The 25,644-nt window shown below is 37.4% G+C and overlaps 1 protein-coding gene across 3 annotated transcripts in view; it reads right to left on the bottom strand.

The window, feature by feature from the left end:
• The window catches only part of PRKACB (protein kinase cAMP-activated catalytic subunit beta), a 66,944-nt gene that overhangs the window by 11,267 nt on the left and 30,033 nt on the right, over nt 1-25,644 (bottom strand). Inside the window, exons 1-6 of one of the 3 annotated variants that reach the window (XM_071564723.1) lie at nt 22,716-22,981; nt 6,214-6,275; nt 5,176-5,304; nt 1,527-1,625; nt 1,113-1,195; nt 469-595 (exon numbers count right to left, since the gene is read on the bottom strand). In XM_071564723.1, coding sequence (XP_071420824.1) covers nt 469-595; nt 1,113-1,195; nt 1,527-1,625; nt 5,176-5,304; nt 6,214-6,275; nt 22,716-22,902 — 687 coding nt within the window. In that variant the 5' untranslated portion in view covers nt 22,903-22,981. Of the gene's footprint in view, nt 1-468; nt 596-1,112; nt 1,196-1,526; nt 1,626-5,175; nt 5,305-6,213; nt 6,276-19,112; nt 19,430-22,715; nt 22,982-25,644 lie in introns of those variants that run through there. The other 2 variants (XM_071564725.1, XM_071564724.1) reach the window with 2 other exon arrangements.

The following is a 25,644-nucleotide window of genomic DNA, read 5'->3' on the forward strand; positions in this document are numbered from 1 at the left end:
GTGCTGAGAAGGCCAGGACTCTCCAAGGGTGGGATTCATCTGATGGACATTAAGCCCTACAGTGTCAGTGTTAACATCTAAGCTTGTTTTCCTAAACTACTTATACAGACAATGCAGAGAAACAGACATTTTAGGGCACCTTCCATCTTGTTCCAGGGCAGACGTATAAAATAGGTCAGATGAACAGAGCCATGTAATCACCTACTTCTCACTACAGACCCCAAGGGAAATCTTGACAACTGGCTCAACTGCAGACAGCTCCACTGTGCATACTTGATTTTACTCAGAGGCAGTACAACCTAGTGGGTTTAACCATTACTAAGCAGTAGGGCATTTGAATCCTCCCCCAAAACAGGCTAACATGCAAAATAGCTTCAGACCATTTATTCTAAACACATTTTCTAGAATTACCTAAATTTACATGGTAAGACAAGACTCCACTACCTAAACATATGAACAATATCATACCTGGATGTATCCTTGCTGATCAATTAAAAGATTTTCAGGCTTTAGATCTCTGTAGATAAGGTCTAATGAATGGAGGTACTCAAATGTTAGCACTATCTGAGCTGCATAAAACCGTGCATGTGGTTCACTGCAAAGAATTGAAAGAATATTAAGTACCACCTCAGTGCTATGCAAAGGTACTGAAACAACCATGTAACTGCCAGGGACAGACAAATAAAGCATCTTTTAACTAGTTCTTTTACTATGTAACAAGAAAAAGCAAAAGCAAACATTTTAGAATTGATACATGCATTCCCTAAATTTAAGTCTTGCAGCTAAAATACATATGCAAATCAAGATTAACATACCCCCAAATGCAGAGCTTACACTTCAGATTTTACTTTTACAAATTATCATTGGTTTTGGTGACAATATGTATAGGAACTCCAAGATTCTACAACGCATAGATCACAAAGGCCTGTATTAACTAACTGAAAAAATAAGAAATAATTACAAGTTCTTTACTGCCTGACTAATTTAAATCCAGTAAAAGAGATGTAGATTAAATGCATTCAACCCTTCAGAATTATTTTTCATTATAAAACCCTCTTCTGAAATTAGCAACCTAAACCCTTAAAAAGGAATAATATAATTAATACTCTTACCTGAACCTTCCGATTCTTCTTAGATGTGAAAACATTTCACCACCAGGAACATACTCCATTACCATGTATAAATTAGAATTGTCCTAAGGAAACAAGTAAACATACACAAATACACATCAGGCATGCTATAGTCTCTGTAATTCCTTCATAGACTGTATTTTATTGAAGAATAAAGTGAAAAATTGGACTTTGTCAAATACAAAGCAACGTGAGTAGAAATCCTTGAAAAACTGCAAGGGAAGCATCATGAATCTCAAGAAATCTATTTTAAAATAAATCTGAATAAAGACAATTAGTGAGTTCCTGACACAGAATGGTGCATAAGGCACCTGAAGGAAGAGAGAGAAGATGTTCAGTGGAAATTTAACCACGCACTTCCTGAAACCCAACAACTACTTTCAAAATAATGATTACCTTAAAAGAATACTCCAGTTTAACAAGGAAAGGAAAGTTCACCGCTTGTAATATTCTCTTCTCATTCAGTGTGTGTTCTATCTGCTTCAGTTTGACGACCTAGAAGAGAAAAAAATACTCAGTTTAAGTGTGCCATTTTATAGTTGTTGATAGATTTTTCAGTGTTGAACAATTAGTTGAAAGCAAGCTTGTAACTTTACAGATAATTAAAAACCTTACGGATTACTAGTACAATAGCAGTGCCAAGAAAGGATTAAAAAGTCTGAAACAATTTAAAGAGTAATACTTGGGCAATACAGTTGGCAGACAACTCTACAAACACTGTTTCTTCCTACTTGCTGAGCACAGAAGTCAGTAAGGAAAACCTCTCTGTATTTTCTTAAGAATTGCTTATGCTTGTAAATGAAGATACTTCTGCAGCAGTTCAATAAAATCTATTTGATTTTTGGGCCCTTTGCCAAGAAAGACAGGAGACTCTGATGGACAGATTTAATTATGAATTTTGTTATCGGGGAACAGGAGTAAACAGACTTATTTTATACAGCTCACACACTAATGAGAAAACTAAGGAGAATACAAATTCAAAACTTCTGTTCTTATAAGCAATAGTTACTTCTTGGAATCCATTAAAATGCTAAGCTGCTAACAAGGCAGCAAGTAGGTGATTTCTGATCATTGCTCTTTCTCAGTAATTAATAATTGGTTTCCTTGTGTTAAACCCCAACATTGCATAATCAATTATTTCCATCTTACCTAATCCCTATTGCAAAATTTATCTGTACTTATTTTGAGAGTGGCATGATTTCCAAGAAAAATTACATTTTTTTCTTGCTTTCTCCATTGAAAACAAGGAGAAAATGTACAAGACCGATCAAACAAGTCTGGTTTTATGTTTGGAAATCAAATCAAACTGCTATAAATAACAGATAAGCAAGATATTTCAGCCCTGACTGAAACTGTATTTAAATTTAACTTTCAGATGCAAAAGGTAGTACCTATAAAAAATTCACTACTGCTTTGAAATAAATGTCATGCAAAAGTAATTGTGACTTAAAAATATTAAATGTCTTTTGAGCCACAGATCTTTAGGGACCAAATAAAAATTTTGCTCAAATAAGCTCATTTGTGGAAGGTGTCCCCTTCATCCCTGAAAAACTTGATGTTCTTGTTCATCCAAGCAAGAAAGCTGAGGCTTTAGTCTGTGAGGTGTTCAGCTGCAATGCCAGATGGGACTTTACTCCCCTTCTTGCATCTCCTCCCCATGAGGTACCAGAGGGGGATGGTAGCAAAACCACAGGCTGATGTTGCTGTTTAACACTCCATAACATCAAACTGGGGCCTCAGACCACACGGCTCTGCTCAGGGGATGTCCAATGACAGCTTCCAGTACACCAAATATCTGGTAATCGCAGATTCTTCAACAGCTCTTTGTGCCCAAGCTCTTGTTCACATTTTCTTTCCAAAAACGATTACATAATGAAACCAGCCAATGTTACAGCCTTCCTAATGCAGGGCAGACAAAGGAATAATATCCCTATACACAAATTACTGGCTACACCAACATCTGCTACATTTTTTTTCCAAACCTGATGAATTAAGCATAAGTTTGGATAACAAAGTCATACACTGTATGCTTTCTCTTATTTCAAGTAAAACGGAAATGAAAAATTATAGGCAGCCTGCCCATTGTTGAAATTCAGACATCTGAATGTTTTCTATAATAAACAAAGCGACAGAAATGCTTTATCTCCTATTTTTTCATCAATTGATGGAAGCTACAAATAGAACACAAATATATACCTATATATGCTAACTAAGTTGTGTTGAAAAAGCAGGTACTACATAAAGGAACACATCAAGGCTTCTGATTTTAGACAAAACTACCTAATTTACCAAGAGAAGACTGATGTCTGGATGCAAACACCTTTTAATCCTGTGAATCATTTACTGCAACCCCACTGCAATTGTTAAAAATATGACCTTTTGCTTTTGCCAGATAATTTTATATCTATGCTTTTCCAATTTTGAGAGGTAGTAATGAATTTAATTAACTTTTTTAAAAAATCCTTGAGTATTTTTATGGCAGCATTCTGAATTAAGATGTAATTTCTGAAACTGCTCCAGTGACAACTCAGTCATTCATAAACAATGAAACAGCTGAAAATCTGGAATTTGGTGATGGGGTCTCTGCACAGCAGTGGTGATGCCACAGCAGCTCCCCTGCAGGATGCCACCAGCCACACTGAGATGAGGATGGGGTGCACTTCCACACTGACAGAAATGGTCTGGGCTGCTTTTCACTCATACTATGTTGGAATGCCATTTTGATTTACTTGGATTTAAAAAAAATAAAATCTAAGTTAGAAACCATTGTTAGAGAAGAATGCTGTAGTTGTGAAAAATTGAGCTTCTCCAAGTAAAATCAAAGGTTAGATTTGGCACTAGAAGAAAACTTTAGTTTCTCCTTATCTGACGATTGTAAAGTAACCCTTAAGTAAATGAGCCATGATTCAAGCTCCAGGACCCCAAATCCCATATAAAGAATCCTGGAACTGCAACTCAGGGAAAACAGTTTCATTATGTCATTGCCACAGTTCCATTACATAAATCTAATAATGCCTAAGTGCCAGAGTCCACACTGAGGCAACACTAAATTTGATTTTGTTAGTTGCTGATTATTAAGTTCTCTTTGCCAGATTAATATTTTCTTAATATGATTTTCGTTACACAGCAGTGAAGTTATGTATAGTGTCTTACAAAGTAAGAAGAGCTCTTACACTGAGAACCTTTGAATTTATTAATCTAAATAATGCACTTCTGAAAAACTTGTCAAAACCTTGTATTGATAAATTACTTTAAAATAATTCTTTGAATTCTGCAATTCTATTTAAATTTTAATCGTATTTAATTAACCCATTTATATAATTTTTACATAATTTATTCTATTTAATTCCATTTAAAATTTACCAAACAACACTGCTTACTTAATCTAAGAGTAGTAACTTATTAAAAAAAAAATCAGGCTGGAGCAACAATACAGGTTCACACAACAGCACTGATGTTTTCAACACAGAAAATAGCCATTATGTGACAGCTGTTTCCAGAGGGAGACCACTGTTCTATCTATGCAGTCACCACAGACCCAACAGGATTATTACATACTTCATGGGATCAAGAATGGAAAAGAAATTATTTGTGCAAACAATTTTAATTTCAATTATGGTACACAAATGAAAATGTTGAGAATTTCTGATCCAAAGAGTCTTCCAGGGTTTTGACTTACCCTTCAGAAGTTTCTTTCTTTCTTTGTTTACTTAAACCACAGCACTACATTTTGCATTTGCCAAAGAATAGGCCACCTTACATAAGCAAAGCAAAGAATTTACCTGATAACATTTTATTAATGCCTTGGATAATACTTAGAGCCTCTTTGGCCTGCTGTTAATGTTATTGGACATTCTATGAACTCCACACAATACCAACAACTGAATCTACTGGCTAAAAGAGAAAGTCAGGTGTAAATTATCACTGATATCCAAGTGCAGTAAGAGAAAGCACAGTATGTACAACACATTTCAGCCCCAGCTACCAGATCTTTGTCTACCTCAATCTCTTTTGTACCACAAAACCCACTACAAATTACACCAACCTTCTGTTTGTCCAGTATCTTCATAGCATAATACTGTTCTGTGGATTTATGTTTCACCATCATTACTCTCCCAAATGATCCTGTTCCAAGGGTTTTTTGCCTTTCAAAATCATCTAGGCCAGCAGTATTCTACATGTACAAGGACATAATGACATTATTTACAACCTAATACCCAAAGACAATTTTAACTATCAATTAAATTAATTTATGAAAATGCTGGGTAAAATAACATTTATCAAAGACAATTATAGCCAACTATATTGTTGTTATAATTTCATGCTTGTTTAGTAAGAGATTTTACATCGCACTCATTAAAACAGAAAAAGACTTAACTGAATTTTATCACCGTTTCTGTAATTTGTCCATACAGATGACACATGCTTAGTAAGAAACATCTAGCAGTAAACAGATCATGAATTTAACATGCACATAAATAACCCCCTCATGCTTCACAAGCAAGAACATTAGAACAAGTAAACCCCAAGCTCCAGAGACAGTTCAACATGGAGAGATTATCACTGGGTACATTTGCTCAGATATTCATTGCCATAGCATTTCAAATACTGCTTTAAAACAACAATGACCCTTCCCCCAGCTCCCCAAGCCCATGTTAAAATTTTACAAGATTTCTCTCTAACAAGCTCCTTAACCTGCCCCCAAGCCCTGTGTAGTAGTCTTAGTTCCCTTAATTCCCCGTGCTATCATGGGGGAAATTATTAGCATGGTAAATTACAGATGTGGCAATGCTTCTTTTGTTATTAAAAAAGCCAACTAAAACATGTCAATAGATACTGAGTCTTGTCATGTTGATTGTGAACATCATTCTGTTGTTCAGTATGAACATTACACCAGCTCAAATCCAGAGAAGACCTGAGAGTCTCTTCTGATGAACTTCAGTGACAAAGCCAACATGAAAAATGGAAACTCCTCTATAAATTGCACTACAATTATTTCTGGGTTTTGCACTGCTCATTACAGACTGATAACATTATCAAAAATGCAATAAAGAAAATTATTAAACGCTTAAATAAGTGATACCTGAGGGGGGCTTTCCCATTTTCTTAAAAAGTCTTCTTTGGCTTTGGCTAGGAACTCTTTCACTGAAAACACAAAAAAACGTACACTGTAATTAATATAATTCATCATGGCTGCAATGGAGATGCTCTGTTAACAAAACATGTAAACTTCATTATCAACTTCTTTCTTCAAGTCATAGTATGCTATTTTCACCATGTATGAAAGCAAGCATCAATGCCTCTAGAACTTCTACCATATCTCTAGGTGGCATCTAAGCTTTCTCGAGTAACTACATCATTCTACACAAATCACGTAAACTTTGTCAGCTCTAATAACTGACAATACTCTATAGGCAAGCAGGCTTTAAGGTGATGTTACACATTCTTAATTCAACTGGGAAAAAACCAAACACCTGACATTTATAAATTGCCATTTCACAAAGATTGACTTTTTATCTACTTTTGCTACATAAACGTTGCATTTTCTTTCAGCTGCTTGAGTGTAATGTCAATCTCATTGCTTTTTCCCCTCATCACCTTTATATAAAAGCTGTTTGCAAGCTCAAATACCAAATGGACAGCATACTGCAAGCAAAGATAAAGCACAGGGCTACAACAACATTGCACATTAAGCATGCCCACAGTCAGAGAATATGCAGTTTTAATATTGATTTTCCATTGAAACTGAAGGAATGTATAATGGCAAAATTCTGGATGACTGTTTAAAATGTGCACCAACATGTTTTGTTGAATTGTCTCTCAGGTGTTCTCTTTTTTTGAATATCAATGCTCAGCTGATCAGTGCAGATTACTTCATGCACAGTCACAAAGGGGAGGTGTTTCAGACATTATTGTGGTTCTGAAAGTTACTGAATCAAGAAGAAAATATCATCCTGGTCTTGTGTTCTCTGAATCATTTCACATAATACACTGTACACTGTTAACAGTGGATTTTCTGCACTGTGACAGTCTGCCTAAAGCAATTGCTAAACACACACAGCAATATGCCCAGATTATTCTGGTCAATATCGAGAAATATGCATTTTAGCAACTGTATTTTGCATTCTGACAGTCAAAAAAATTAGGTTTATAATATGTTGTAAACAATCATCTGATGAATCAGACCTTCTTTGTACTTTTCAATGACTAGTAATGTTGACAAAGATAACTTTTAAAAAAAATTCTCTTCTTATACCAGTAAAGTTTCAACAGCAGTAAAAAACAAGAGCAGCCTTGGAGAAGGCTGGTCATGAATTACTTTTTTTCCTTTCTCCCCCCTCTCAGGTGTGCTAGTCTTGATTATCACAGAACACTCAAGGGAGGTTCATGGCTCCCACCATCACTGGCTCTGATGGAACAGCATATATAATGGAAATTTCAGAAAAGTTGTCAAATGTTCTGGCAGACCTCAACATTAGAAAAGTGCTTAAAGCATGATATCCACTCACTAATTTTATTTTAAGTGCAATATCACAGAGGAGGAACATACTCAGTATCCTAAACTTATGGTTAAGTAGAGCAATAAAAACACAGTTTATATCAAAGGAACTATTTTAAAATGGTATTAAAACTTGCTGAGAGCTAAAAATATTTCAGTAGCTAATCAGTAAAAAATTTTGACATATTTATCCTCTGTGTGGAAAATACTTCCTTTGTTTTTAAATTCTGGAATTTACTCATGTAATGACTTTTAATGATCCTAATTTGAGAAAAGGACAGGATTTCCTGTGGCATGAAATAATTTCTCAACGCAAAAAAGGGAAACTAGCAATGTCCAAATTCATGTTTGATGATCCTTCTTCCATTAGGAGAACAGAGATGATGTGATCACGTGATGACTGCTGCTAAAATTTTTCAAACATCGATTTCTGTCAAAGTAGCACAAGTATTATTTTCTCTTAATGACAAGAAAAGTTCTAGAAAGATGAGTAAGATTGCCAAAAAGCTGAGCCTTCAAACTTCAGTGGCTGAAACTTAGAAGTGAATATTAACACTATTTAGCACAACCAAAACATGAAGGAGTTGGTCTTATGCTTTTCATATATGTCTTAAATATCCTGCATGCTCTCTTCATTGTTCATATATAGAAGTACTTTAAGTTTCCATGTATTTTGCCCTGAAATATGACCACTCAGTATTTATAAAAATATACAATGACATTTACACATTTTTGTCTCTGTTCTACTTATGGAATAAGGAATGCTGTTTATGAAATAAATGTGATTCAGCTGGAAATATTAAAATTGTGAATATGTGAGAAAAATCTCTCATTTTAGTATATCACTAAGCCACAAGCTCTCCTGCAACACAAGTTCTACTTTACTTTGGCTCTCTTTTCTTAGAAAGCAGTGCTGAACATGTATTTTCAAAATAAAGCTACCCAATGGTGCTCATTTATCTTAAACCCACCATCTTTTAAAAACCATTTCATATTTTGTGATGTGTTTTATTAGAATTACGGTTTCTTTGTAATAAGAAAGTGGGTCAAATTGTGTCTGGTTCTCACTTTCAGAGGTCACCTGGGCTCCTACACCTCAACACAATTCATCAGGTGCTCTCAAGCAGAGCTTTGGCAACTTAACTGCATTTCTCAAAATAGGAGGTGGAACCTGAAACAGGGTAGGTACTTCTGAAAATTATCTCTCAACACATAACAGTAGCTCTTGCTACAGGAGAACACATTTCATTTCTATTTTTCAAGTGCAGCATCAAAATTTATGCCAACTGGGTAGCAGTGGCCCCTGGTATCAACGTGATGATGCAAACAAATAGGTTTGTTAGATAATGACTTAGAACTTTTCCTCAAGTGCACATTTTTAGCCACCTTACATCGTGATGATGTGGCTCCTGTTTGCTTTTCTAGTCTAAACTGTACCTAGCATCTGTGACTTTGGGCACTAATGAAGGAATGAGCATACCAAACGTCTCTATAGGTTCCCCAAGGATTTGCAGGAACATTCACCCACACAGATGAGATGATGAAGAGAGGAAAGAAAGAGAAGAAGAAAAAAAAGTTTTATGCATTTCCACAACAAACACATAGAAAACACAAATACATTCCACCCTTTCCCCTCCCCGCTCAAGAACGGACCCTGTAATAAACCAGCCCCTTCCCAGATAGACAGAATGACTCATGCTAAATCACAGAGCGTTTGAGCAAAGGAAGGAAAAAAAAAAACCACCAAAGGCAGCTAAATTCAGTATGAAAATAAAAGATGATGAATCACAGAAATAAGCGCAGCTTACAAAACTTCAGGAGATCAAGTTGGCATCTTTAATAAGTAATCTATTCCAAGACACACACATCCAAGGAACTGTTGCTAACAAAAGTGTATCTATCTTCATCATAGCATGCCGGATCACAATAAAACCTGTAATCGGGTGATCTTCCCACTACTTAGCACTCTGTTCCAGAAGACAGCATGTGTGAATTGCATGGCATGTGGTGGATAGCACGTGGTGAATAGCACAGAAAAGGAAAGCAGTCTTAAAAAAAAATCATAATCAAATTTCAGTCCCATGCAATTTGAAAAGCCAAAACTGCACAGCTGGAGTTGCTGTTTGCAAACTGTAATGCACACAGGGATCTGATACAGTCACCACGCAAGGAGAATTTAGTTTTGTAAGACTGTCAAAAAAAAGAATCCAGGAAAGATATGTGGATATACAGGTTCCCATAAACATGGAAGAGCAAGGATCACTTGCTGAGTAAAGATGAGGGTAGTGCAAAGAATGTATGCACAGACCAGCAACAGACCCTACTCAGACTGGTTTCACTGGTACGGCAGAAGCTGGAGCAAAGGAGGCTGAAACCAAAGGAGGAAAAGCTGTTGCTCAGAAAGGAAGGTACTGGAATGAGACAGCAAAGCACAGGTAACAGCACTGGCACAGCAAGGGCCACAGCAGGGGTGAAAACAACTGGACATGGCAAGAAGGGCACCAGCTGGAACTGGACAGGACACACCAGCAGTCTGGAGATCAGGCAAGCGCAAACACAGAGCACAAACCAAGCTCTTTGGGAGCAGCAAGAGCAAGCGCTGGCAGGAGAGGCAGGTTCTGTGCAATGCAACACCCAAAGCAGGAAATCTGGTGAGATTCAGATGGTAGTAAGAAATGGAATAATGGCCAAGGAGCAACAACTGAAAGACTTGAAGAAGTTTTATAACTCCTGCCTCCCTCAGTTCAAACCCAAGTCAGAAGCAATGCTGCAAGTGCACACAAGATCTCAGCTGATGCCCTTGCATATCCCAGGTGGCCTGTGGAGAGCTGTACTCAGACCCAAGGCAACATGATGATAAGCGGGAAAGTTTGCTGGAACAGAGTTTTAAGGGAAGAGGAACCCAAGAACCAGAGGTTCCTAGGTAATGCCAGCATAGGAGGAGGTAGTAAAAACATGTAAGCAAACAAACGAACAAACCCCAAACAAATAAAAAAACTATACCAAATAAAAAAATCAACACCCCTGAACCCACCCCCAAATAGGAGATTGCTCTCTCTCAGTATATTCACACAGTTCACAATACTTTTGCTTGGTTTATGGATTAACTTTTGTATGGAAAATTAGCAGGCTTATAAAAAATTAACAAAGTGTATGAGTATTATAATCACTACTTTGCCCTAAAACAGTTTAAGAGCAAATGAACCAGAGTTCCTGAAAAAATTAAAAGGGTGAGGATCTCTTAGTTGCAGGGTTGCAATGATGGCAGAGGGAAAGAGGCCGCAGATGGAGCAGTTCTGAGTCCTTGAGTTACTCTGCCTGTATCCCACCTCCCACATGCACTGTATTTGCTATTCTCAATCACAACTCCCCCAAGAGCCAGCAAGCCAGAATTTTATTTTTTGTAGGGGAAAGAAAAAAAAAAGGTATTTGGCTAGGATTCACGGCAAGAAAGCAAGAACTAAACTGATTAAGACTAAACACTGGGCAACACTACAAACCCCCATCTGCTGTGCTAAATGCCAATCTCTGCCTGGTATTTAAAATGCCCTTTATCAAAATACAATTCAAATTTTGTTCCAAAACTGTAATATAATCATTGGAAGTCTGGAGTTAAATTGGCTATTTAATTAAATAATTTAATTGGAAAATGAATATGTATGAAGAGATTCTGGTAAATGTATATGCATATTTCATATTTATAAACACAATATTTAAAGCCTTAAACCTTATCAATATGTATCTGGATGCCTCAGTGAATCCTGTGGTTATGGTATCACATTTCAGAAGCAAGTGAGAAGCTGCTGATTCCAGTTCTAGGTCCCATACTCAGAGCATTACCTTGCCATCCTAATTTTTTTTAAATTTCTCTTTTGATTACCAGGAATTATATCACAAGGTTCAAAATAAGATTTCTCTACCCTGGCAAGTGTTTCAAAATTAACATGGCTAAGCGTTAAGTGTTCTTATACACTCTGAGGAAGCAGTGTGGGCATCAGTTAACATTTTAATGGCTGGAAAACAAAGTACAAACTAGAATAGTATCATTGAAACACACTGCCAGCAAAACCAAAATGCTTTGTTTCTCACAATATTAAGATGGTGGAGAAAAAAGGGTCCAATGTGATATAAGCCTGGTTGAGGGCAAGTCCATCTTGTGTGAATGCTGCTGTGAGGAACATTCACTGGTCCTCCCATGAAGAGCTGATGAATGAGGAGGAGACTGTCTTGTTTCTGCTAAGTCTGTATTAATGAACTGCATCAATTTAATATCCCACTTATCAAGATTTTGACCTTTAGAGCAAGGTTTTGATTTTTTATTCCTATTTAAACACTAATTATGATAAAAACAGAGCAAACTAACTTACCAGCTGCAATGGATAAGAAGCTTCGTCCAGTCAACAAACAAACAAAACACCAAACCCCGAAACTCCCCCAAACCAAAAAGCCAAACACATGGAGCAGTCCTGAAAGAGCCCATTTGCTGAAACACAAAACCTAAAAGTACTCAGTAAATGCACAATCATATAAGAATTATTAACTGCATAAAAGTTTGCTCTTTAAATGGAAGCACTAATTACCAGACTGCACTGTAAACACTTCTGTGGAATACCGGAAAGGACTGGAAAGAAGTGGAAAAGAGAAGGGCATAACAAAAACCATGGAGAAACAGGGAGAGGAATAGGATAAATTGCAAATTAAGGCCAGTTACAACTACAGTGCCTAAACACTAGAACAGAGCACTAGAATCTGATCTTTAGTTTTCAGTGCTAAAGGACATAATTTTAAGCTGCCAAATGAAGCTGAAGTCTTACTTAATGTTCACCTCTTTACTTGGCTGGCTATACAGCAACAGCCTGCACAAGAGATGTGACAGATTCAGACATACCAGAACAGGAGCCAGGTTTTCAGCTACCAGAGATAACACCAATCTTTGATGAATTCTGAGCAGTATATCCTCTGCTGCACACACACAACTGCCATAGTCAGACTGACTTCCTTCTATTTTATCAGAGATAACAAAATGAGTTTTTTTCCATGTTCAATGGGTAGTCTTTCTCCCCTGTTCTTAAATACCAAAGTACTGGTTCAGAGGTGATGAATCCTGCTAATGCCAAAGTACAGTGTAACAGAGGCCACTCTGGGGAGACAGGACCAAACACAAATAACAGTCACTTAGGATGTGAGTTCCTGAAATCGTGTTTAAAAACCTCCAAATGTGTAATGTCAATCATTAAAGTTGCTCAGTCACAAATGCAATCAAGTCCTGTGCTACCACTGCTCAGCAGAGTTGTACATGCACATAAGTCCCAATCAACCATTTTCCACTGAAAAAATACAGATAACATAAAAACTGCTTTCATATCTTAAAAGAGAATCCAGACCCTGAGATTAGCTCAGTTGGTTAAAACTTGACTGTAATAATGCCAAGGTCATGGGTTCAATCCCCTATGTGGGCCACTGACTTAAGAGTTGGACTTGATGATCCTTGTGGGTCCCTTCCAACTCAGAATAGTCTGTGTGTGTGATTCTGTGTGTGTGACCCAATGTTCATCAAAATTTATAAACACACTTAAAGGAGTGACTTCTCTCTCAAGAGAAGATAAATGGCAAAACCCCCAGTAGTATCCAACCAAAACTTGGGATCTAACCTGGAATTTATTGGTCAAATCCTAAATTAGTGATGATATGCAAGACTTCCTCAATGTTGACAGGCAGAATAGCTTCATCTGAACTTTCAAGCATATGACATGACCCAAAGTCTTCTGCGGATTCCTGGTGGCTGAGAGTTGTTCCACCCCACCTTCAGGTATTTTGGTCCTTCAGGCTGGCACTGCTTTTTATTATCCAAGCTTTCTTTCCAAATTAAAATGCTATTAGCAACCTTTTGCTGATTGATTAGAGTTGGGTTTTTTTGTTTCAATTCTCTAAATGGACCAGTTAGAACTGGCATTCAATTAGCTCTGGAGTATGTCAAAACTAGGCTTTGACCTAAGGAAGGAATCTCTCTCATACTTTCTTCCTGTCTTTCAAATGTTCATTGAAGGAGACAACACTGTTGTAAATTTCCTTCCTCTCTTGCAACAATCCATATGATTTGAGGCTTAGAAGTCCAAGAAATACAGTTTGGTTTGTTATGCTACAGTTCAGTGTCCACTACAGGTTGAGAAAATCCCCCAGACCCTGCCCTTCCACAGTTATTCATTCCTGCCTCTCTATCATGACCTTCTGTGAAACAGAAAAGCATCTCTGTGTCTGACTACCAAGCCAGGTCAGGGAATCAGCCCAGACTAAAAATCAATGGACAGAAGGCAGAGGATGATCAGAGAAGCAGCTCCCACTTCTTTTCATCCCTTGAATGCTTCTCTTGGGGTGAGGAAAGGAAGAAGGAGGGTGGAAACAGGTAAAATGGGGGGCAGAACTGCTCCTTTTCCAAATGAGTGACAGTTTGTACTAGTGTGAAAAGACATTGAACATGCTGCACTGGACTGCTGAAAAGGCTTCTGAGAAATAATTCTAATTTTAACTTACTGATTTTCAATTATTGTACTGAATAATTTTATTAACGTAAATTTAAAATTAATATATGTTTCATACAATTACTTTCAAATGCAGTACATAACACTCCCAACATATAAAATTAGTTCATGCAGAAAAAGCTAGGTGAAGAATCTTAACATGCAATGTCCTCAGTTACCCTACACTGATGTGCTTTATAGTTCTTGCTGAACTTTATCCAGCAAGTAATCTGAAATGTTGCAACTACCACAGGACCTATAGTCTAAAAGACCATCTGCCCGTGTGAAATATAACAGCTCTTAACAATATAAGGAAAAGTGAAAACTCAGTGAAAATTGTGAAAATTCAAACTCTTTTGTTTCTGCAGTGCATCTGTTTCCATGGTTACCATGTGGGAAAAAGAAAAGAATACAATTCAAGAATGAGTTCCAAGAGTAACATTTTCTAGTGCATTACTATAAGATACCTTGTAAATGCATCACATTTTTGAGCAAAGGTTTTTAGCAAATTCTAGCAGTCAGCACAAACACACAAATTAATCAGATTCTCCTCCTACAGTCAAAAACATTTACCAAGCAAAATGTTCAGAGCACCTGCTGCAGTTTCCCTCCAGTGAAGCCCTCTGCACCATTAGGAACCCGGCTATCTGCCTCGCACCAACTTTCCTCTCCCTGTTACTGCTCCACATTCCCTCTCTGTTAAAGTTCAGTGACTAAAAAGGATAACATACTATTGGGCAGCTATCACTGAGACAAGGTTTTATGGCTGGATTGTTAGCAACAGTAAGCATAACACAAATACCCTTTCCTTTAGAAATAACCTTTAGAAGTTTACGTAGTAATTTCTTCCTTCTACTCCAAACTAAACAACTGCAGGGGCTGTTCACTGTATGGATGCTTTTAGCAAGCTACTTGAGAAGAGCAACTCTTGTGTTGCCTTTTCCTTTTTTCAAATATTTCATACAAGGTATCAAAATAATAGTAGACACACCAATCTTGGTCAATGTGCACTCATGTCTAAGTGCACTTCCCACAAAGCTACCTCGTCCCAGCCCCTGCATTAACAAAACTCCACAAATTCTCATCCAGATGCTCTGGGATCAGCAAGACACGTCTTCATGGCTGTCAGGGTAAATCAGCAAAACAGCTCTTCATCTCTTCGCAAGATGTGAGGTCCTGACACATCTCTACACTGACACAGCTCACAGAGAACATGCTTTCAATATTTACAGGAAAGGGTTGCCTGCAGTAACTAACTAGCCAAGCAGGAGAAGTTTACGTGTACCCTTAAATAGCAGAGGCTGACTTCCTGAATGAGGAAGTCTTATGTAAATAAACAGATTTCACAATTCAACACATCAAGTGAATAACAAGTTTTTGTTTGCCTCAGGGTTACGGCAAGCAAAAAGTAGGTAAGAGTTTTTACTATCGATTCTGATAAGAGAATGGAACTTTGGAGAGAAACCGGTTAAAGTCAGCACTTACTTGTCTAAAAGACAGACATAAAACTTGCACAGAATTGCACTCTAAAACATGAAAAAAAATTAAAGCAACTAAACCAAATGAATTCTTAATGGGCTGCAGTATCTGTCAGCAAGTAATGAATAAAGAAAAACACCAAAACCATCATGCAAGTTACAATGTTGCTGGTAAGAACCTCAATAATTAAAGCTGGGAAACTCCCGTTGTGAACTTTGGCCTTCAATAGCAGGACCAGCAGCAACTCTTAAAACGAATCAGCAACAAATATATAAACAATTTGAGATGTAAACTAAAAACCAAGGAAAGGACAAAAAATTTTCTTGTAACAACATATATGTAAGTAATGTAATGGGGACCAAACTAAGTCACAGTTCAAGATTACAACACACCAAATAACCTTTCCTTTGGAAGGAACCTCAATTTTATTAAACATTTTTTGCTTCTACCCCAAACCAAGCACCCTGAGGGACTGTTCACAGTGTGGATGCATTTCAAGAACTACGTCAATGCAACAACTCTCGTGTTGCCTTTTTCAAGTATTTTGTACAAGGAGCAGCACAAAACATGAACCCAAGTTAGCACCCAAGAGCCCTAAGTCACCACCAGAGGCTAAAAGGTAACACTGGGGAAGTTTTGAGAAGAAGAAAGCGATAGTCCCATGAGACACATACAGGAAGATGTATACTTCTGGCACTTGGAAATCCCATGGCATTCTTCCATTTTCTACAGTCTTTTCAGCAGTGGGAATTATCAGTTGCTACTCATTGACCCTTGCCCTTAAAAATGCTCCCAGTGCAGACAGCTATTTACACTACCTCCCTTCACTCCTTAAACATTCCTATTCTCTAGTGTACACAAAACTGGACAATAATTCAGCAGTCTATTAGCATGGCTCAAGCCTTTTGCACATACTTCTCCATCTAGTAAGTACTGTCTCATGAGTGCATGTCCATATCAGCCGTCACCTCTACTGGCAGTATTGGAAAGGAGTAGCCCCATCATGTACTTGGTGACACTTGGGAGTATTAAGACTATTCTTAGTGAAACAGAAGATTTAGCAGAGTAGTACCTTTCACTCCTGGGAGATGGTGCTACTGAAGTTACTTGGTCTTCCAATTTTATCTGTTCAAGAATGTTCTGCTGTTCAAAACAAAAGCCCAAGTCCAAAGAAACAGAAAAACAGCTTTTTCTTTGAGTCTTTCTAGATTAAAAAAAAAATCTAATCATATAATTGGAGATTTTCTTGGGAAGGAAAAAGAAAGAAATAAAAAAAGAAAAAAATTAGCCAATTCTACTTCCAACTGAAAAAAACATATCAGTTTTTCCTCGAGGTTTCACTTGCGTCTTCGCCATCTTTCACAAGGGAAGCATCTGATTTTATCTGCTGACAGAGTGTAATGTAACACTGCTGCAGTGAAGACAGCCACAAAAGTGCATTGAAAAGCGCAAGTGGTTTAAATAGGAAAATGTTTACAGCAAAGACTTAATCTTGATGGAGTCGGAGATGGTCACCTTCCCCTTGTCAAAATTGTTTATAGATAATTTTGGTTGGGAACTGACACCTGGTAAAAGTTGTAGGTATTTGTTTCTATTTTTAATGGAATTGGGAGCCTGGGTGTCAAGATGAATGAAATCTACAGATCCAAGTTGCAGAATAAACCTCAAAGGAAAATTAAAGTAACTCCAACCCTAAAACACCACCACCACCTTCCAAAACAACACCCCCACAAACAAACAAAAAACCAACACAACTGTTGAGGTTACAAACAACTGTAACCTCTTTCTCACACAGCTTGTATCAAATTTATTCCTTTAAGACTCAATCGTAAGAGAATACCCAAACCAAAATCACCCCATATTCAAAATTGATAGAGCTGATTTCCACAAACCTTAATTCCCATGGAAGCTACAAACTAACTGTAAGAAACAGAGGAGAATGTGATGGAAAAACCAGCCGGGTGACTGCTGAAAAGCAGAGACCTTCTGGCCCAAGGAGAGCCCTCTCCATGAGCAGACGATGGCGGCCGCGTGACAGGAGGAAGTGTGGGCAGGCTGCTGGTTTGCCCCCGCTCCCACAGAGCCTGAGCGGCGGCAGGCAGTGGCAGGAGCTTGGGATGCCACCCTGTCCCTGCAGGGCAAGTGCAGGCCAGCTGTGCACCTGTGTGGCCACACCAGCTCCCCACCAGCTCCTCGCTGGGCTCCCACCTGCCAGCATCCCTGCAGGGATGTGGGGAGCGCACACCCAAGGCTGGGACACCACTGTCAGAGACAGCATTTAGGGTTACTGAAACAGCCATGAATGATGCTGGACCACTAATTTCCATCACGTACGTATGAAGTACTGAAGCTCTGCCCTAATAACTGTACCAGTTTTGACATTTGTATTCTGTACTTTGCACACCAAGGAAATGACAGCCACACTTTCCATTCTGGGGAAGATGACCTCAACACATTTGTATGAGATAAGTATAGACAAGCTGATATTAGATAAGGCAGTAGGATAACTCCTCCCAGTCTTTATGTCATGCCATGTACACAAGTGAAACCTTTGTAAAAATGGTCCTTTAAATTTGGAGGACAAAGCAAAACCACACAGACAGAGACAAACCCCATAGACATGATTAACTGTTCTTTCTTTTCAAGAAATCCCTGCCTCAAGTCATTTTCTAAAGCTCCAGAATATCTGTTTGAAACACAAAGGCATCATTTTGAAAACTAAAATATTTAGGCTTTTTGTAATTTTCAAAGGCTATTTTTTTAAGGAAATAAATGTACAGAGTTCATGTATCCAAAACCAACTTTCGATATATTCCAGGTAAAAATTTAGCACTTCATAATTCCATTATATTCAAAGTATCTTTTAGTAAGTAGCCACAGTGGTTTTGGAAAGTAAATACCTGCCTGATAAGTTTACTAGATCTATTATAGTATCTCATTTCAAATGAGACTCCCGTCCCCTACTTCCACGAATGACCTGAACTATTCTGCTATCCCAGCATTTAGAAGACTAAAATCCATGGAAGAATAAGCTGGCTCAGATGAAAAACAACAAAAGCCTATTTAGAATTTCTAGTTAATGACTACAATAATTTCAGAAGACCTCTCTGATTTGTATCAATTCATATAAAATAATTCATTGTAAGTGGCACAGTAAATTAAGTGAATTGATATGTATATATTCAATTATAAAATTTTCCAAATCAGGTTCTGTGCCTTAATGATTTGTAAGTTATTACTAAAAGGAAGCTTTAAAATAAAATTTAAAATACTAAATAGCAGTTATGCAAAGCAAACTGTTTAATAAAAAACTGTGAATCTTTAAGACTAGTAATTGTAAATAGAAACACACAGTGAGCCGACTACAAAAACAAAGAAATCAGCAGTCGATGCAGCTATGCAGACAAGAAAGGGAAACCTGGTAGATTTTTCCTGATTGTGAAGACCGAACAAAAAATAGTGTCAAAGGGAATAGAAAATACTTACCATTCATGCTGAAGAGCTAGTTGTCAGAAACATATTGCTTCTAATATTAATCCAACAGTTGATGAAGTATGTTAATCTCTTCCAAATCAGTGCTTCAATCTCTTATACACTTACACACTAACTAGAAAGAGAGAGCACACAGAATCCAGAGAGCTGCTCTTCCTTATGAGCTCCTTGTGATGCAAAAAAACTACGAAGCACAAGATACCAGGAGAATATGAAAATCAATATTCAGGGCACGGGTATTTGGTTTTGCTCATTAAATACTACTGTTCTGACCAACGCTACCTATTCATGTCTAAAGCAACTCAAAATGGCAGGGGAAAAAAAGCATGCAAACACCAGGAGGGTTTAAGATGTTCTCAATTATATCAAGCACTGGTTGTTTCCATGGCAACCTTAGACCAGAATTATCTGTTGACTTGTACCCAACTAGTAGTTATTCTAAAGCTTTAAGCAATTCATACTGTACATTATTTCGTATTTCACGTCCATTTTCTCTCTCTCTACACACACACACATACATATAGTAATTATTCAGCCAAATCTCTATAAATCATTCCGCGGTACTTGGAAGTATACTGGTATTATCTTGAATCAGTTAGAGACCACATAATATTCGACTGTTCATCACCACCCATTTTCAATTTAGAGACTATGAAGATGACAGATGCACTCGTGGTGACTCTTCTGACCATTTCAGTTATCCAAGTTGTTAATGTGTTCTTTTATGCAGATTTGGAAAATCCGTTCAAGAATAAAAGATTCACACTGATCTTACTGGCTCTATGTTCAAAATCAAGCAGACTCATTTTCCTTTTCTTTCCCATTTCAATCTTTCAAAAAGCAACATGCAACTAAGAAAACAAAAAAAAATCAAAATGTAGATCCCACATAGTTCCAAGTGGTCACAGTCACAACTATATGGAGAATGAAATGCATCATTCTGATGGCCACTATCATGTCCCTGTCACCCTTGGGCTGTGCAGCACAACTGACCTGGTTACCAGTCCAGGCTGTACAATCACATGTGTGCTCAGTCAGCTTTTTAAAACAGATTCCAAGGCCTGTAGTGCCCTGAGCCACCTCTGCCCTACTGGACTCTGAGGATTTTGCAAAACACATTCATTTCATGCATTAACCAAGAATCCAAGGCACATTGGAGAAACTGTTTGCTTTATATATCAAAATAACAAAGCAATGATGTTAAATTTCAAAATCAACCACTGAAAAACCCCTAAGGTCATAGACCCCAAAGGCAATTTACTCAAAACCCACAATACTATTCAAGTGACAACACAAAGTCCACCCAACAAGCAGCAGCTACTTCCGCTTTAGCACAGCCAAAGCTTCAGCAGAAACTGCTTGTAAAAGAACATACACAGAAACAGACTTGTTACTGTATTTCATTACAGCATAAGGTATATTAACTTTCTTCTCAAATGGATTCTACCTGTAGCCTAAAATAACAACCATTCTGAGGAGTCATTTTCCCAACTTTTTTCAGGGATTAAGAGTGCTTTTGCCTTGAACTTCAAAACTAATCCATGTTGTCTGCCACGGAAGTTCATCTAAAACTTTATAGTAATGTTTCTAAGTTGCATTGATATGGGCAGAATAGTTGAGACTATTCAAATATCCTTACAAGACAAAAATCAGCATGTTTCTAACACACTGCTTATACATTCAGCTTTCTGTGAAATTAATCTACAACCTGAATTCAGTGACACTAAGCAATTCTTTGACATTGAACTCTCACTTAAAAAAATGCAAACAAACAAACCAACCCCAAAAAACAAAAAACCCAAACCAAAACAAATAAGCCAAACAACAAATAAACAACACTTTGTTTCTCTTTCATGTTTCACAAAGAATTTTCACAGATGATGTATTTTTCTGAAGATCTAATTAGGAGTCAAGAGAAGACAGAAATACTCCCTTCCCTTTACTTCTTATCTTCGCTATCACTCACTCCAGCTAAGTGTGAACTTAATTCATGGGTACCTACAGTAATTCAAATTATTATTTTTAAAAAATAATCTTGAAATTGAAAGCAAAGTTTCAGGATAGATTCAGAAATTCACCCCAAAATCAAAGCTACATAGACACTCACCATTCAGCTCCCAGCTCAGTAACTTGAGCTCAGAAAACTGCAGCCAACCACTCTGCTTAATTATGACTTAAAATAGCATTCACAGAACAGCCATTTTCACGTTTATCAAGAGACATGACAGTCCATTTCCTCATCAAACATGTCACTGAGGAAGCCTGTCTTAAATAGAGGTGAAAAAAGTACAGACTGGTACACAAACAGGTCACAATTTGTAAGTGTCAGTAGGTCAATACAATTTTTTTCTTCATATTATAGAAACAAAAATGCTTCAGTGTTATCTTTTCTAATAGCTATTTACATAAAAAAGAGCTTCTACATAAACACAAGTATGTGCCTATTTTTACCAAGCTGAAAATATTTTGGAGAAGTGAAAGCTCAGAATGTATGCATTTTCATCATTTATCTTTCCAACAAAACGAGTCAATTCTTTCCCATCGGGAGACCTAGATTTAATCTATTTTAGGTCAATGCATTAACACCTTTTTGTTTCCATGTTTACTGCTTATCCTCTGAGAACATATTCACTCCCTACTCATATAATATTTTAAGTTGCAAATAAGATCTATAAACACTGATTTTCTTCATGGCAACACAGTGATGTTAAGCATTTCCAACACGGCCTATCTTCAACTGAAATTATTGTGCTATCTCAAATCCATCAATGAATCTGAAATTTGGAACAAAATTATCATAAATTACCATATTGTAACATTTTAAAATGAGTATTTAACCAGAGACAAGAATTGCTTTGCAAAATACTGCATAGCTTTAAAATAAAAAAAACACCAACAAAACCTAAGACAACAAAAAACAAAATGTCAGTTTATTTATGATTTTTTTTGAAATCTCGTTCATTGCCCAAAATATAGCCATGAACACCTTTAAGTCATACAAATACTGTAAACTGTTGACTAATTAAGAAATAAAATCTGATGATAACCAGCATTTCCTCACTAAGTTAATGCATAATAGTTAAAATCAAAGACAATTTTATTCTGTTTACCACTATATAGAGCAATTTTAATGTTTATATCACTTAAAATAAAACTATGAATGACAAACGCCCCAATAATTAGAAGTTTAATCTGTGCAGCAACGTCTACCTATTCCAATATTTAAACATTACAGCCTTTAGTTAGTTTTCTATTTCTGCTAAAGTTCCTGATTTAATTTGAAAATAAAGGAAGTACTTTAGAAGTAAGAACTGGGGTGGGGGCCTGCTAAAACAAGTCAACTGGGGTTTGAAAGAAAAGAAGGAATAAGGGATAAATTCTCCTGCCAGACACTAGTCCATGAACCAGCCCCCCTGTTCCCCTGTCTGACACAATGTGCTGTTCTTCACATTAATACCTTTAGGTAAAGAGTTGTAAAACTGTCCTGGAATGTATCACAACCAGAATTCATACTTGACTACAAACATGAAAGTTCTTCACTTAGAAGCCAAACTGAACTGCAAGTAGCTGTAAACAAACCAAACCCCCACTACTTACTTGATTCATCCCACTGGGCAGTGGATCCACAGCACTGTTGGCCCTCACTTTCCTGAGTCACCTTCTGCTCATGTGCACCATTCCTGGAGTGCCTGTGGAAGAGGCGATTAGCAAACCCTTCCAGTCTCTGCAGGGCTGTGGCTGTTCCGCTGCACTGGTTACACGGCACCTCTTTGTGCGCTGCCATCTACACACCCCAGTGACTTTTACAGACGCAAAAGAGAAAACATCTACAGGGAGCTGGACAACCCAGCACCACCAAGAGCTGTGCATGTGTCAAGCTTCCTGCTGGCAGCGTTTGTAACCACTGCTCTCTTCCACTTCCTGTTCAGAGGAGCTCTATGATGTCCTGGTTTATACTGTGAGAAGTCTCTTTTCATGCAAATTTAAAAGTGGTTTGTTTTTTAAAAAGCAAAGGAAAAAGCACTCATTTTTCTAGTATATGTTCTCACAACTTTTTAATGCATTACATTTTATATTCAAATATAAATTTTATGTTAGAATACTATAAACAACTTGTTCAGAAGGTAGGTATATAATTTACCACAACCACGTGTGAAAAAAACCAAAAGTGACTTTTTCTGCAGTTCCTCCCTTGTTACTAGGACAGAGTACTACATTATCATAGCAAACATAACCAGCTGGAATCTAATCATTAGTAACCTCATGCTTTCAACTCATACACTTTCTAAGCAAGGAAGTTACTTGCAACCACTACTGAATAAGCTTATTTTTTTATTGGGAGGGAAAAAAAGGTATTACTTTCTTCCTTTGAAGAAAATCATTCTAAAGAAGTTGAGTTCTATTGTACATATAAACAGAACTGTATTATGCTTTTTCAAACCTGGTTCTACTTATTCCAAGAATGAACCAAATCCATTTAACTTCTTGAAGAATAAGATTTCACTCTTCCACAAGAGTATTTTCAATACTTCAGTATTTTCATACTTTCAATGTTTTAAGTATTTTTGAGTATTTTCAACTCTGGAGTAAGTCTAGAAAGCATAATTTTAAATGGTGCAAAACATAGGGAAAATAAATGGAAAGTTGTATTTAACATTATATTAGTTTGCAAATTATGTAATTTTGCATGCTTACAATAGGCAGTACTAAACATTCATTTTTGTGAAAATGGAAATAAATACATTGGACAGGTATACCCTATGCATATCTACAATGTGGCTTCTTAAAAATTCAGGCTATTCTTAAGAAAGATCGAAATAACTTTTCCTCAATCTGTCTCCTGTCTTACACTCAACACGTGTTAAAGACATACCTCTTCTTTTTCACCGCCATACTTCTCACTGCATAGTTTTCAAATGTCAGCAGATACCCACCCTTGGACATTATATAACCATTTCATAACAGCCCTATGCCTCAGAAAAAACTCATGATGACAAACTGCCCATTACAATGATAAAACAATAAAAATGCCGACAGACAGACTTCACAGATTCCACTTCATTCTTTGTAACAGGCCCAGCTACACTCGTGATCAGCCTTGGCCAACACCACAGTTACATTTCTAGACTCTGTGCAAGGCACAGGAATGTACTTTGCTTTTAGGCTCCAGATACTCTGGAAATGTAACTCCTTTCTCCATCACTTGTTCAGAATTTGGAACCAACTGTCTAAATGCTTACATTTTACACAGCCATTTGCAAATTCAGGTGAGCACCAGATCTCTTGGTGACCAGGCTGCTTTCCTATCAGGGTCTGGTGCTGGAACCTTCCACGGAAGTCAGCGCGTTACATGTGCTTCCTCACACCTTCCAGCCATTCACCTGCTCTGTTCCAAGACCAATTATGACATCCACAACATCCCATCAGTTCAAGGCTTTGCTGCCATAAACAAGAGGTAGTGAAGACCATGAGGATCTATCTGTTTGCCCTATCAGGGGTCACAAACAGGCAGAGGGGATATATTATATGCTTTATATAACCAACACTTTATGACAGAGTAATGCCATGTACCTGCCATACAGCAATATAGAAAGTGCTTAGACAACTCTTTCCTGCCTGCTGAACTTTGCAGGGCTGATTAGCCCCTTTGGAATTATACGACCGTGCTCCCTTGTAGCTCACTGCCAATCTTTCAGCATTACGGGAATCCTTCCAAGAGACTAATATTCTTTCTAACCTTGTCTGTCTTGTCCAGTAAACAAAGCCACCTGGTATGATGGTGTGCTTACCTTGACCCTCTCCTCTCCCATGGCACTGAGCCTTTACACTACTGTCATCTTATCTTTTCCACAGGTCTTCAACTAAACTATTGTTTCCCTGATCAAAAGGAGTATATTTACAGAATTCACACTGCTGTCAGCCATCTAGAATCCATGGAGAGATGTGGAAACTGCCACACAGCAAATGTGACCAGCAAAATTCAGAGCTCTGAATGGACCCAAATGACTAACCTGGACACTTGAATCAGGTCCCAGAAATAGGAATCAGAAATACCCATTTTCAGAGATTACGGAAGTGAGCTGGTTTAAGTGAAAACATGTTATCAAAATGGAATTGTTAGAAGAGATCCTAAGAGAAAGCCTGAATTTTACAAATTGCTGCCAGCAAACACAGCTACAGAAATTCCACACATGTAGAACTTGAAAAGAAGTGCTGGTCACGCTCTTACAGATAGTAATACACTTTCCTAAATTAGGAAATTACCCAATGACAATACAAAATACCACCACACTGATTTTATGTGAAACCCACATCCCACATGGTCTTCACCGTCTTCAAGTGAAGTCCACAATTTATAAAGGTGGAACTTCCTATTTTCTTCATCTTTCATCTTCTTGACACTCTGGTGTTCCAACTAAATTACCCGCCGTAATTATTTTATAGGCTATATACAAAGGATGGAGTCCAAAATAGAATCTAAAATTTCTGTTCTACAAGAGGAAATGAAGTTCAAACTTCTTGCAGT

This window comes from Pithys albifrons, chromosome 10, assembly GCF_047495875.1.
Source record: "Pithys albifrons albifrons isolate INPA30051 chromosome 10, PitAlb_v1, whole genome shotgun sequence".
Classification (NCBI taxonomy): domain Eukaryota; kingdom Metazoa; phylum Chordata; class Aves; order Passeriformes; family Thamnophilidae; genus Pithys; species Pithys albifrons.